This window comes from Aethina tumida, chromosome 2, assembly GCF_024364675.1.
Source record: "Aethina tumida isolate Nest 87 chromosome 2, icAetTumi1.1, whole genome shotgun sequence".
In the NCBI taxonomy this organism is placed as follows: domain Eukaryota; kingdom Metazoa; phylum Arthropoda; class Insecta; order Coleoptera; family Nitidulidae; genus Aethina; species Aethina tumida.
The window spans coordinates 30,636,923-30,652,332 of record NC_065436.1 but is presented as its reverse complement, the minus strand read 5'-3'; the positions used below and the strand labels follow the sequence as shown (position 1 = coordinate 30,652,332).

The 15,410-nt window shown below is 35.4% G+C and overlaps 1 protein-coding gene across 1 annotated transcript in view; it reads left to right on the top strand.

Annotated features, from left to right (window-relative positions):
• LOC109602171 (potassium channel subfamily T member 2) overlaps positions 1 to 15,410 on the top strand; it is a 258,306-nt gene that overhangs the window by 240,228 nt on the left and 2,668 nt on the right. Inside the window, exons 13-25 of the mRNA XM_049962408.1 lie at positions 1,558 to 1,871; positions 4,289 to 4,604; positions 5,366 to 5,434; positions 8,723 to 9,073; positions 9,311 to 9,445; positions 9,831 to 9,942; positions 11,920 to 11,976; positions 12,433 to 12,618; positions 12,803 to 12,988; positions 14,054 to 14,149; positions 14,370 to 14,590; positions 14,642 to 15,083; positions 15,138 to 15,395. Of these exons, the coding sequence (XP_049818365.1) occupies positions 1,558 to 1,871; positions 4,289 to 4,604; positions 5,366 to 5,434; positions 8,723 to 9,073; positions 9,311 to 9,445; positions 9,831 to 9,942; positions 11,920 to 11,976; positions 12,433 to 12,618; positions 12,803 to 12,988; positions 14,054 to 14,149; positions 14,370 to 14,590; positions 14,642 to 15,083; positions 15,138 to 15,395 (2,743 nt within the window). The remainder of the gene's footprint in view (positions 1 to 1,557; positions 1,872 to 4,288; positions 4,605 to 5,365; positions 5,435 to 8,722; positions 9,074 to 9,310; positions 9,446 to 9,830; positions 9,943 to 11,919; positions 11,977 to 12,432; positions 12,619 to 12,802; positions 12,989 to 14,053; positions 14,150 to 14,369; positions 14,591 to 14,641; positions 15,084 to 15,137; positions 15,396 to 15,410) is intronic.

Sequence of the window (15,410 nt, the reverse complement as noted above, 5' to 3'; positions counted from 1 at the left end):
ATATTTTTTTAATTTTTAATTAAATATTTTATTTTTTAATTCAAATTTAAATCTATTTTTTATTTTTTAAGGTTTATATTTCAAATATTATAAATTTAAATTTAATATTATAATTTGAATTAAATATTTTAATTTTTTCAAATTTTTTTAATAAATATTTTTTATAGCTTTTAATTTATTCAGCTTAATATTTTAAATATTAAAATTAATTTGAATTAAGAATTGTAATTTCTTTAAATTCAAAATAAATATTTTTTTATTTTAAATTAAATGTTTAATATTTTTTATATTAACATTTTAAATATTATAAAATGATTTTTAAAATTTTAAATTAAATATTGTATATATAAACTTTTAATTTTTTAAAAATATATATTAATTATAATGTTAACAAATTAATTTAATTTAATAACAAACAATCGAAAATAAATTAATAAATATACATGACAACAGATTAAGTTCATTAAAATTTATCCCAGCGTGACGTTTATTATAAATCTAAATTTAAATTACCTTTTTAATTAGTTAATTGGCTGAAATTTCACATAGTTAACAAAATTAATTTATTTAATACAAATGGAGATTAAAAATCTGTCAAATCTGCCACTACCGACGAATAATTTATTTAAATTAATTTTCAAGTATTAAAACAATTATTTAGTGTAAATTGTTTTAAATGTGTAATATGTGCTTTGTATAAAATTTCATGTTATTACGTCATACACGTATTTTTCTTGTTATCACTGACCTTTTTCCACATTTCCTCGACATGAGTACTGGGAACACTGAACGTGAAATATCTTGATGTCTGAATTCCCGACGTTTTACGCGACACGGGCGATAAATTGGAAATTTTACGGTCGACAATAATTTTATATCAGCATGTTCCTTCTCTTTACTGCTTCCCGCAATGTCATGATTCACAATTGCGAAAATGTTGATTACCATTGAATATTGGCAATTAAAATTTTTGCTAGTTTCAGCGAATTCTACTAATAAATTGATGTTTATTGGCATTACTGCGGCCAGCCTTCAAAAAACTTTGGCAGTAACTGCACATATTGAATGATTTATTAATTTTTTCAAGTCATTCAATTGGAAAATTTTAGTTGTGCAAAATATTTAGTTATTTGGCTTTTAATTGGAAAAAAAATTAATTAGCAACATGAGGAAATCAAAGTGAAGTTGTAGATGACAAAAGAAGACTAATTAATAAAGTTTTAGGTGGTCATAACGGTAGTTAATTAAAATCAGAAACTTACAAATGCAAATAAAAGATATGTTGGCTACACAAAGCCTGACAAAAGTTTTACAGAAAAATCGCCTGACGGTTTTCGTTAAATAAGCAAAAAGTTTTAATATTTCATAAATTCTTTATTCCCTCATTGCTGTAACTCGATTTGAAGCGTTGAATTAAATTTAATTTCGGGAATAATGGAGTCGCATAAAAAATGTAAAAACTTTTAAACGAAACAATTTTTAGTTGTAAATAGGCACCGAACCTGAAAACCTTTTTAAAATAAAAAAAGTTTAATCAATGTGCTAATTTATTTTAAGATATGGAGTGGCCTTGGTGGGAGTGCGACCTGCAGAACTGCCGGAGTTCTACGAGGACACGATCCTCCTTAACCCGGGCCCAAGGCACATCATGAAGAAGAGCGACACCTGCTACTACATGAGCATCACCAAGGAGGAAAACTCGTCGTTCAGCGTGACCAACCAGCAGTCCGGGAACGGCGCCTCCTCCGAACCGGTGATCGTCACCCACGGCGGCCAAGAGAAAGAGGAAAAGCCGCCGCAGCCGGCACACAAAGAACACAAAGACGGTACCAGCCCCCCTCAGCTTATTCTGCAAGTTCCCACCTGTGTCAGTGAGTGTTGTTGCGCATGATTATTATTTTATTTCTTTCGTTTTTTCCGTTGGCAGTTTTGTTTTCGTTATGGCCCCCAGTTTTTCCGTTTCGGTTATCGCTGCAGTGGTTTGTTTTCAGTTTCAGGTCGGGCCGCAGTTGGCTGGGGTGAAGGTTTTCAATATTGGCGATAAGCTCAGTTAAAAAGTTTCGGTTTAATTTTATGACGACGCTCAAATATTTATTAGTTTTCGTTAGGTGGCAGTTGGAAACTTTCAGTCAAATGCGTTGGGATAATCCCATTATTTATACGGTTTTACAGTAAAATTACTAAATTTCAATTATTTGTTTTCATTATAAAATTTTGTGCGTTAACCTAATAAACGTTGACATAAAATCGTCTAGAGAAGATGAATGTTTGTTTGAATATTAAACTAGTTGTAACCACAACGGTCAACATGACAGTCCATGAATAACGTCACTAATTCGTTTTCATTATGGCAAATTAATATTTTATGCACTGAATGACATATTGTGGATATTTATGAATACTCCTTTACATTCAATTGCTAGTTTTGCATAACAAATACTAAAATTAATCTGTAGACAAAGTTTGATAAATTGGTAAATATTAAGTTGTCGAGAAAGCTATTGCGTTTTTAAACGTTAATAATAAAATGCATAAATCTCAGCTTAAATAAAACTTTATTAATTAAAATAAGATCCAAGTGAGTCTATACATTTTTGCCAATTAGGAACAAGCTTATTTATACCGGTAGAATGAAAGGCATTTCTTATATAGAAAGTTATCGAAATGTTTGAAAAAGTGATAATCAGTTGTCGAAAGTTTTGGTGAGTATGGCTGATGAGACAGTCTTTCGTATCTCAATTCGTTCAACTTCTGCAGTGTTAGTGGTGCGATCTGTGGGCGAGTATTGTCATACAAAAGAATTTGTCCCTTTCTGTTGGCCAATGCCAAACACATACGCTGCAGTTTCTGACAGTACTTCGCCATAATTGCTTCACCAGGATTTAGGAAGCTGTAATAGACAGGAAACAGGAAAATTATAGGAATTTGCTTCTCAACCCGTATTTTAATCAAAGCCCAATGATGAGTTCTTAATTTTAATAGGAAGGTCTTCCTTATCTCATTTTTTCATTTTTTCTTCAGTTCAATGTGGCAAAATCCATATGTCGTCATTACTTAACTGACAATACTGAAAATTTTCATAACTCTTACGGGTTTAAAATATATCCGAGGTCAAACTTAATTTAACAAAAATTTCTTTTCTACTAATACTACTATTAATTTTAAAACTCGTAGATAAATAAATATTATAAAATACTCAACATATATCTTTGTGCGAATATCTTCTAAATGGTTAGAGTAATCGATTAATCACAAAAGACTTTTTTTGTAGACCTTTTCATTTCCTGTAAAAAATGTAAATAGAAATTTTCTGTATATGGGACCGAAGAAAAAATTAAAACTGAGATGAGGAGAGCCTTCCTATTAAAATTAAAAGGGTATATTTGGAGAGCATTTTTTAAAGGTGTCTGGAAACCAATTTTTTAGTGTCGGAAGTAAAAAAAATGGTTGATTTTTTTAGTACAACCTGGAAATACATGTTATAAAACTGTGTATCGCTTCATATCGACACATTGAAAAGACAGCCGAATATTCATCAATAATAAACCAAATAATAAAAAACGCAATAACTTGCTTGACAGCCTAATAATAAGTGATTCAAATATAGCCAATGATAAATTAAGGGTTGATCCAAACGCAAACCTTTAAAGAAACTTAGAGGTCTCACCTTTACGATGTCATAAAATTAAATTATGTCGTCATTAAATCCCCTATTAAATATATTTTATTCCAGCCAATTAAACGGTGCTAGTTTTATTATTCCACCCTAATTGTCTATTTACTTTGGCAGCAACATGGCAGTTTAATGTTTACTGTTCTTATTATGTACTATTAAGTTTGTTGAGGTGAGTTTTTAAGCTGTGCTGTTTGAAATATATCACTATTTTGTTTTACACTAACTTTACATCAATAAATCTGATTCCTCGGTAGCTGGATATACGTGATTGTTGTTCAAAGCTCCAAAATTTAATTCGTTAATTTCAAGTTTCCCTGAAATCAGATTTGTGACGGCACACAAAACTTTTGCGTGCGGCAAAAGCGGCAGGATTCACGAAACAACGCTTCCAACATTCGTTGTGTTTATTCACCGCCGTAAGGACTTCTGTACTATGATCCGTACTGGCTTTCTGTGTTCAGAACAGCATACATCATTCGTCTCAAGTCTCACTTCATTCGAAATCGATTGAATTGTTCCGAAATGATGTGATTCTTGACCACACCTCACTGTATTATACTTAAACACGTTGACGGACCAAGGAAAGACAAAAACTAACGCAGTTTCCCTTAGCAACGTTCCCGGATTCCGGCGGAACGTTGAGCGACTCCCGACAGTGTCTCAAGGAGTCGTCGCCCGGCTCCATAACATTCGACGTGTCCATAACCGGAAACCACCTGGACATACCACGTGGCGACAATCCCAACCTCCTGAGTCCGGAGACGATAAACCAGAGGAGGAACTCCAGACGCCCCAGCATCCTCCCGGTGCCGGACATGTTCACCAGCAGCACCCTGAACATATCCCAAGACGCCGGCGACGAAGGGGACGAAAGCGACGACGAGCTGGACGACGACGTGCCCTGGAGGTCGCCCAGCGAGAAAATTGCGTAAGTTTTTAGTCGGACTTAGCGTTAGTTTAGACGGGAAACGATCGTCGGAGCACGAGAGAAAAATCACCGCAAATCGACAGGTGCAAGAACGGTGGCCTCAACGTTTCAACCTTATGTTTAATTGGCCGCAAAATCCCGCAATTTACGAGCCAATAATTCACCATGGTACGTGAAAGTATCACCGCAAAATCGCCAAGATTAACAACCCACCGGGAGCTACCGCACCGGAATTCCAAATGCGAATATTAAAATCGGCACACGGCACGACGACCGTTTCCACCACGGAATACAGGTGCATGCCAGTTTGTGTTTCCGGGTTGCGGGTGGTTTTTTCGCCCCGTTACATCCAAACGGACAGATTTACAGTCTATTGCTTAGTGCAGTTGTGACCGCTATAATTCTCTCTATTTGTTCTGTCCCTATATTTCACCCTTTTAACTATTTGACCCGCGTGTTTATATGTCTCTATATCTTTTACTCTGTCTGTCTGTGTTACTGGATCTATCCCATGACTATTGATTGGATGTAGGTAGAGCTTTTGGTTGTTTGATGACACCGACACGCTTGCAAACTCACAATTTTCAAAAAGTTCCACCAATGAACGTCTAGGTTAACACAGTTTCAGACTGGAGACTCATTCTTTGAACTCTTTGCCAAAATTGTGAGTTTGACCGTAGCTGGTAGCAGTTTTTGTCAGCACGGTGAGCACAATTTTAGCCCTGTCTCTTGATCACTCTGTCCGAACGTTGCACCCCTAGGTCCAGTCTTACTCTAGACGACTCTGGGGACAGCTCAGAACGGCTCGCATGGCATGACGAATGTATTAGGTAAGTCCACACCACCATTCTGATCAGATCGCTAGTTATCCTAACCCTTCGTTTCTCGCTGTTCTATAGTTTAGTTTAGGTACTGTCATCATCGGTTGCTTTCGAAGCACCTTTAACATTTACAGTTCAGTTTCGAAGGTCTTGCACCACCCTGTAAATGATGAATTTGCTTGTTTGAATTTAATTCAAGAAGTTTCTGTGTCAAAAAATTAAAACGCTGATTTTTCAAGAAATTAGTATTAGTAAAAAATAAAAATCCATAAAGTGAAACTATGTAATTTAATCAGTATGAATTTAATCGCATGGATTTTAATCCTATAGATTTTAATTGTATGGAACTTGATCATATGGATTTTGATCGTATGAAATTTGTTCCTATGGAAAATGATCATATGGAAAATGATCTTATGGATTTTGATCATATGGATTTTAATCGTGTGTAAAATGATTGTATGGATTTTAATCGTATGGAAAATGATCGTATGGATTTTAATCGTTTGGAAAATGATCGTACGGATTTTAATCGTTTGGAAAATGATCGTATGGAATTTGATCGTACGGAATTAAGTTAAGTTTTAATGAATGTTTGAGATTTTAATAGTTTTTTACGTTTTTAGTAAATTTGTATGATTTTCGTAATATCGTTATATATATATATATATATATATATATATATATATATATATATATATATATATAGTTCTTTAAGGTTACCACTCGTAATTGTAGCAATTAATGCACTCAAGAAAGAAAGTATGGCTCATTAATCTACTACGGGAAATTTTCTTCGAAACTAAATTGTTCGAGAGGACCGAAATTTCTTCCAATTTTGTTTTCACAAGAAATTTATTTCACAATAATTTTCACATGAAATTTTTATAATTAAAAATTTTTTGGTTATAGAAGTTTAATAAACAGCTTGTGTTTAATAAAGTTCAAAAATTCTAAAAATGCCGGAATATCCATTAATTAATGAAATACGTTTACGAATATTCTTTCTTTACGAGGAAAGTTTGTCACATAAGCAAATGGCTCAATGATTGGACATTCATCATAGTACGGTTACAAGGACCATTCCACGACGCAATGAAAAGAGTTCCGTAGAAACCAGACCCCGAAACGAACGTCCAAGGTTTGTAACACGTCCTAAATAGATATACAATCCAAATGGTTATGAGAAATAGGTGAATAATTGTTAGAAACCGTAGGAGTCATTATCAGGGTACATATCACCAACTCATTTCGAATGTAACCATCAAAAGACATATTGTTACTAATCGATTATGAGCTAGAAGACGTTTAAAAGTGTCTGGACTATTAGTAAGATACAGAACATCAAATTGTTCACAGAGTGAAAGATGCGTGATTAGCTTTTGCTAGTGAAATGGTAACATATGTAGGCAGAAGTGTCGTGTTTTGGGATGGAATCATGTTTCGAAGAAGCACTGTTTCGACACATCTTCCTATCACAATAACTGGACATCTTATAATTCGACCTATTGTACATCCGATACGAGAAGAGATAGTCCTGATTTTGATATTTATAGATGACAATATTCTCCCACATCGAATCCAAACTGTCGGAAATGTTCTTGGAGGAGATAGAATGGGAAGAATAGAGTACCCACCGCTCAGAAATAAATCTAATGTATGGAATTACTTATCCAGATAATATCTCACAAGAACTCTTTATTACAAAGCAAAGGAAATACGAGGAACTAAATTAAATTGTTGTCATATTTGATGTTCTCTGATGATGAAGGTATTGTACTACTATTTCTTTTTAACTTAATTATTCCCCACTTGGTAAATGCGCTGTAGAGTTATGAAGATATCTAGATAGGTATAATTTAATGAAAAATTTTTGTTAATTTTAAATCAAATCAAAAACGTGGTGCAAAACTTTTGAAACCGAGTGTATATTAAATAAAACGTTCGGTTGGTTACACATTATTGAATAAACATAACCTAACTTATTAGAAATTTTAAACAAATTTTGTATTAATATTACCCATAAGAATGTCAGATATTTTATAAAAATGTATAAAATAAACAATAATTTTAAATTAAAACCGACATTTAATTAACATTCATGTCCGAAATGTTAATTTTAATTGTCAAAATAAAAGAGTCTGGATAATAAAATATTTTTTATCATTCCAGCTAATTTTTAAACTTTTTAAATGTCCACCAAATAGTGTGCAACAGCCGGCGTAGTCTTCTTTTTTTATTTTTTGGCGCACCTCGCTCTGGTTCGACGCTTGGTCGTTAGTTCAAACCGCCGATGAGTCATAATCATTTTCGTGATTAAAAAAATTTACATAAATGCGTTAATGAAACGGCCCAATTCACGTATGGCACATAAATTGGCGAGATGATAAACCGTAAAATTGATGGTAAAAAACCGTCATAAAATCGTAGTTTTGGTTAACCTTACACCAGGTTAGTTTGTAATTACAATATTCGTATATAAGATTATCCGGTTAATGTTTCGAGTCATTAATCGGATGACGGCATTGGAAATCGGGTTTAGCATTTTACGAAATTACCGCCCGGGTTTGATATGAGCCGTTAACCGCATTAAGGCTTTGACTCTGAGCCTCGATTTGAACTAATGATATTGCGATAAGATCAATTCCCGTTCATAGCTGACATCTAGGGTAATACATTCGTGGTTTACGTGCCTTAAAAGGTTTGGCCTTTCCTCCGAAAAAAATATTAAGGGAAGACGACTTTTAAGCGCACAACTGTCGATTTTCTATTATGATAAGCTGCAGGTACCTTTTTAATTTTCATTATTTCTTCACTAATTAATACTTCTGGAGGCTTTGGTGATAACGGTCTTTGTAACTGATCCTTTCTAATCCCCTCGAAAATCTGGTGCATGTCTATGAGAACATAGCAACCAAATTAGAATAAATGTACTGATATAACCCTGATATGTTGTATATACTTGCCTGTTGAATGCTCTATACAAATAAATGTTTACTCTAACTGTACCAGTGTTTCCCCCAATGTACAAGTGTAGTAATGGACAAAATGGGCATTCAGTATTTAAATATTTTGTTTAAAATTACCGCCTCTTTACAAGTTACAACTATTTTTAAATTTAAATGTACAGGATGTATAAACTAAAAAATATAAGAAAAAATTTTAGAGTAGGTGATTAATTTATATGCCTGTGCGGTTAAAATTCGCTTCGCTTTGAGCCGTACACACGACCCCACTCATCCCCACCCGTTTCACTCACCGCGCACCTTTATAACGGATGATCGGTGTTCTGCGCAGCATCGTGAAGGGTTTTCCGCCGGTGTCGCCCTACATCGGCGTCAGCCCGACCCTCTGCTACCTGCTGAAAGAAAAGAAGCCGCTGTGCTGCTTGCAACTGGCGCAAGTTTGCGAGCATTGCAGCTACAGAAACGCCAGGGATTACCAGTGGCAGAACAAGACGATTATTTTGGCTGCCGATTATGCCAGCAACGGGATCTACAACTTTATTATTCCGTTGAGGGCACATTTCAGGTCCAAGACTAGTTTGAATCCGATTATCTTGTTGTTGGAGAGGAGGCCGGACATCGCCTTCTTGGATGCCATCTCGTATTTTCCTTTGGTGTACTGGATGTTGGGGTCGATAGATTGGTAAGTTGCAACATTACCCTATTAAAATCATGATTTACAACAGGTCGGGTCGGTTAAAGTAGATCTGAAATATACGACCCATAAACTTAACTTTTAACTGTTCACGTCTCGACGTTTACTATTGCTCTAGTCTTTATCAAAACAACCTAAATTTATGTAGTCACACTCCCATGCTCCTTGAAAAATTTCCGGATGCACGATGTAATAACGGTGATTTACGGTGGAATTATTTTGCAGCTTGGACGACCTACTTCGAGCGGGCATAACTTTGGCCGAAAATGTTGTCGTCGTAAACAAAGAATTGTCCAATTCCGCTGAGGAGGACTCGCTCTCGGATTGTAACACCATCGTCGCCGTTCAAACTATGTTCAAGTAAGTGGGTTTACGATTCACGGATTATTAACTTCCATTTGAGCCGTCTATGGAAATTAAACATGATTATCACAATGTTTCAGTTGTAGCAACGTCGGCGGCCTTAAGCCCGACAGTAAATGTGTTAAGGTGACGTCTTTCTTTGTGTTTCGATCCATTTGTCTCTTGAACGCGGTATAAAATATTATGTGGCCGCCCTTTCACTCTAATCACCCGACAAATGTATTGAGACAAATGATGCTCCGTGATAGAAATATATCTTTTTCCCGCCGACGAAATTGACTCGGACAGTGCCGAACTGAATGGGGCGCAATACTATTACGTGAAGAAACCTTAATTAATATAACTGAGAAACAAAAACAAACAGACGATTTATTGTTTTCAGATTCTTTCCGAGCATTAAGAGCATCACGGAGCTTTCTCAATCGTCGAACATGCGTTTCATGCAGTTTAGGGCTCACGACAAGTACGCTCTGCACCTCTCCAAAATGGAAAAGGTAAATTAATTATTTATTTTAGTGTCACAGTAGATTATTTTGGTCTCTGCATTTGTACCCTGTACAGGAGATATCTTGAGTTTGAAAAGCATGATAATGTATCCAAATTCTGTTGGGGAATGTGTTAAAGTGATATTTGTACAGTTAGAGAGTTGATTTAGTATTTATCCCCCAAATACACATTTACCCTGTTACCACATTATTGACTAAATCGTACGATAATATTTATTTTAATTATTTCAAATAGATTTCAAGTAAATTAAAAATAAAATATACCAATCTACACATATAGAGCAGGTAAATTACTTTTTATATTTTTAAATATACAGTAGTGGCCATAATTACAGCAACTTATTATTATTGTATTAAAAATATGGGCAGTACTACTACTTACAATATTTGTAATGTTTTTTTTCTGTTATTGTTGTGTCTATTATGAATCTGTTCAATTTTATTCTTTAAAAAATTGCGTATGGTCTTTTAATTCTCTCTGTGAATTTAACTCGGTGGTTTATTAACAGCCTTTTGTTTACTGTAATTATTTAATCATTGGTGTAAGAAAAATTGTAATTCAATGGTAGTAACATCGAGAGAAAAAAAAAAATACATGACTAAGAGCTATAAGGCTAAATAATTCATTCATCTTTTTCGGTATTTAAAAAATTCAGAAAAACTGACAAAGTAGTAATTCGAAATACTTGAAACAAAATCGATAACTAGAAAATTTGAATGTCAAAAAAGAATCCAAACTTATCGTCAAGTTAAATTAAAGCTAACCTGGAGGAAATGAAACTTGCTCAAATTAGTTCAGAGACTGGGAGAAGATGGTTACAGAGTGATGGAGTCGTTTGTCACAAAACCTATAAGAAAAAAGTTGGTTTTTGCTAAAAATGTGAAACTTCAATTTTGATTTACTTAGGACCACATTCACTGGACCACAGAACAGTGAGGATAAGTAGTATTTAGTAAGGAGTTTATTTAATTTATAAAATAATAATGGTTCTGCTTATGTTAAATATCCATCAGGGACAAAATTACACAAAAAAAATTGTTATACCCACTGTGAAACATGGTAGCGGTTCAATTAAGCTTTGTGGATTCCTCAATTTTCCTGGTGTGGCCCCTGATTTCATATATTGAAGAGATGATACTTTTAGTAAATGTGTTTCAATATTAAAACGGTTCCAAACCCAAATCCAAAATTGTGATGAATTGGTTAAAAGATCAAAGCATCGATACTTTGTCCTGCCCATCCCAATCCTATAAAAAACATGGGAGATCATTATAATCAAATTCGACATACAAATGTTTCAAATTTAAATGAGCATATAAATAAAAAGGTTATACAAAGAGTTAATGTTAAATTAAATAACACAGATCTAATCATTAAAGATACCTTTGAAACTTAAAGTTACTGTATTATATTCAGTTCTTTTCACAAAAATAAATAAATATTTTGGAGATTAAAAAATGTTTATAAAAGAGTATATATATTTTAACAGTTTACATTAAGTATAATAGTTTTGGCATTTTAAAATGCTGCTATAATCATGACCACTACTGTATATTTTAAAACAGATTTTCATTTATTATTAATGAATAGTTTTTGACACATCAACAAAATATGAATAATCTGAACCTGATTTAAAAATATAATATTATATAATTAGTAGCCTGCAAAATTACAAAAATAAAAATAACCAAGAACTTCAATAGATTTTAGTGTAGTGTAACTTTAGCCTGCATGACATAGTTTTTATCACATACATAACACATATTTCACATGAGAACCGTCACAAAGCATTTCGGAATTAGTAGAGACAAGATCAAAATTAGATAAGGCTACAATAGTTTGAATTAGAATTGAATTGACTCTTAAACTTTCCTCTTATAATACAATAACGCAAGAATTTGCTGGTGCATGAGTAACACAGATCAAATGATGTGAATTTAATGAAATTATGCAAATTCTTGCAGTCCGGACACATGCACAAAATGGCTAGAAGTAATTCTGAAACCTTCAATCAAATAATGGTAAGCTCATTTTAATAAAACCGAATACGCGTTTGGTTTTCTTTTCCATATTTTTATGTAGACGTACACGTTGTTTTTTTCTTTTCCATAGTAATACTAGTGGGATAATTTTGCTCTTGTCTTGAAATCTTTGTTTCATCATACAGGGTTTTCACAATACTAATTGATACCGTAACTCACTGAAGCACGTGTCCAAATTTAACATTGCTTGCTCAACCATTGTAATCGTTGTTTATCTGTTTCAAGCACTTCGTTGCAAAAACCCTGTATTTGGCTTCAATGTGCACCGTACACGCCATTTTTGCTGGTTTTTACTTCAATCTATCTCACCACTGTCTCAGTAATCGATGCTAAAATAATTCCACAACTAATCTTAAGACTTCCAGAAAGCCTTCCATGTACTTATGACCAGCAACTGCCCCCCTTTATTAATGACACGTTACGAAATTTTTACAGAGAGAGAAGGAACGCGGCTCCCACATCTCGTACATGTTCCGGCTGCCTTTCGCCGCCGGAAGTGTTTTCAGTGCCAGCATGTTGGACACGTTGCTGTACCAGGCGTTCGTCAAGGACTACGTGATAACCTTCGTCCGACTGTTATTGGGCGTCGATCAGGCACCCGGCTCCGGATTTCTGACCTCGGTAAAACCAATTTCAATTTAACAAAATTAAAAATTCTTTCAAAAGACAAATTTACATAACAAAGATGAGTCGACGAAAAATTTATTTGGCATTTAATTAGTTTCCGTTCCCGTCGTCTGCGACGCACAATAAAAATTAATCTAAAAACAAACAATGGACTCCCTCAGAAAATGATTTGTTTCAGATGCGGATAACGAAAGATGACATGTGGATAAGGACGTACGGTCGTTTGTACCAGAAGCTGTGTTCGACAACGTGCGAGATCCCCATCGGGATTTACAGGACTCAGGACACGTCGATTTCGGACTCTTCTCATGTGAGTATGAGCATCCCGTCGTCGAACTGGTCGAGCTGCGTACGTGTGCCCTCGGTGAGTACTGCCGATACAACCAATCAGTTTAATGGGGATTTTTTCTAAATTTATGTAGCACACACTTGGCTTATTAACTGGTTGTTTATCCCATTTCGCTTTCGATTAAGTCATTCGTATAAACAGTTTTTGATAAAATAGAAGTGGAAACGTATCTCAGATTTAATAGAGTAGTTCAAAGGCTCCTCATTAAAGCATTGTCGAGCTCTTAATGTATTAGTTAATGTTGAAAGAGAACAGTTCCGTCGCGAGTGGTTTCTGTTACGTTTACTTTAAGGGAAAATGCCCAAAAGCCAAAGCAATCTCCGATTGACAATTCATGATATTGATTTAAACGAAACTTGCCAGTAACTTTCCCTGTTAATAAACTAAGTGTTCCAGTTTAATGTGCCAACTGACTGTTAACTTTTAACCATATGTGTTTTAACCAAAGGAAATATGTTTAAGCTATTAAGCTTCCAGCAAAAACTCAATTGTGTCAACCGAAAGCACACGCACTTTCAACGTGACGAGCCAGAGCTTTTTCATAAAAATGATGGCATGTTGTAAGCTATGCGCATGAATCTTCTTGGAATGTTTTGTATCATTTAGTTTAACCATTTTTGATTTGTTTTATTGCATCCATTTTATACTTTTTATATTGATTTTCCTGAACAATTTAATAAACTCTTGTGTACAGCACACGTAAATCAAGAGTCGATGTGATTTCTCAGTGTCAAAATTTATTTGGTGTACTTTAATGGGAGTGTATCTTAAAATGATTTTGAATGTCTAACGAATAAAGTAAAAAACTCATTTTGGGACACTTCTCAGGACTTAAGATTTCATGTGTTTTATTCCGTTAAGTTTTTTCATCATAAATAAAACAAGAATATCTTACTATCAACGTCGACTTTTTCAGTAATATTTGCAAAATGTTCTCCATAAATCAATAAATAAACTTAATTACAACAGTAAGATATTTTTTGTTTGTTGAATGTGTTAAAACTAACTTAAGAGTAAATATGCCTGTGGTTGTCCTAAAAACGAGTAGTGCACGTACTATGCGGCTTCTATTTCCGTTAGCTTGACGAGGACTTGGGAGGCGACCGTGTAGGGGTAACTTATCGGCCTAAGGATAACACCAACTGCTTGGGATGTACTAACAGACGTAGTTCCATGGTGAGTTCTCTAACCAATCTCATTCCAGGGCTACAAAACTAATACTATTGTAATACATTCTTCCACCCAAAAATCATCAAAATTGTTTCATCATCCATATTTATATTATACAAAAGCATGTCACCCCTAACTAGATGACTTAGTCTATGCTAATTTGCTTGGCATACTTAAACAACAACTAAACATCCCCTATATCATTTTGTTGCACCTTCATTAAAAGGACTCTTTGGTTCAGTACTCGATAAACATGGCGGACGAAGCCAAGGACAACCACGAACAGCAAATTGAAAGGGCGGAAATCGCCAACCTGGTACGGTCAAGAATGGAGAGCTTGAACCTGCCAGCCATAGATTATAACGATGTGAGTGAGAAGAGAAACAGTCTCTCCTATGTGATCATCAATCCGAGCTGTGACTTAAAACTAGAAGAAGGTGATATTATGTAAGTAACATCTTAACTCAGGAGTGCAAAGATTAACTTTAAGGTTTACAGATATTTAGTGAGACCCAGTCCATTTTCGGCGCAAAAGACTTTCGAGAGGCATAACAGTAGGCGGAAGTCCAACATAAGTTTCTGCTCCCAGACGCTCCTACAGCAAATGGGCTCCAGCTCCCAAGCCGGAAGTAGGAGAGGCTCTGGTCTAGGTCTGTCTGGTTACCAATCACCACGACCTCCACCATTATCGACAACCAAATCAAACTCACTCTCTCTCCCAGATAGCCCCACAGTCGCCGGTTACCAAAGAGGCAGATCAAACTCTTTGAGGGTTATCGATGATATACTGTTAAGAAGATCGAATTCCCTGCGACAAGGACTGACCAACGTGGGCAACGCTAGGCGGAAAAGCAGTCTGGAAGACATTGGTCTCTCACACTTCTCCACCAACTACAACAACCCAATCAAGATCGCCCTCAACGGCAGCATCGGTCTAGAAGTAACTAAGTACATCCCAATTTTTTCTGTTGTCCTATGATTATGTTGTGCGTAGGTCACCCCACCGGAGGAGAACAGCCCGCCGGTGATATCAAGCAATACGGCTCTGGTGGTGAACCCATCCTTACCGCCGGTGGGCGTGCACACGGGAAGCACTTTGAGCCTCGCTCAAGCCGGACTTCTCAGTACGACGTCCCAGCCTCTCAACCTGGGAATAAACGTTCCCACCTCAGTGTACGGGGACGTGGCCACGTCGCAGCAAGTCACGGGGTTGCTTCCCCAAGCTCCCACGACTGATCCCCAACACTTACAGGTAGTTGTGCCTTCG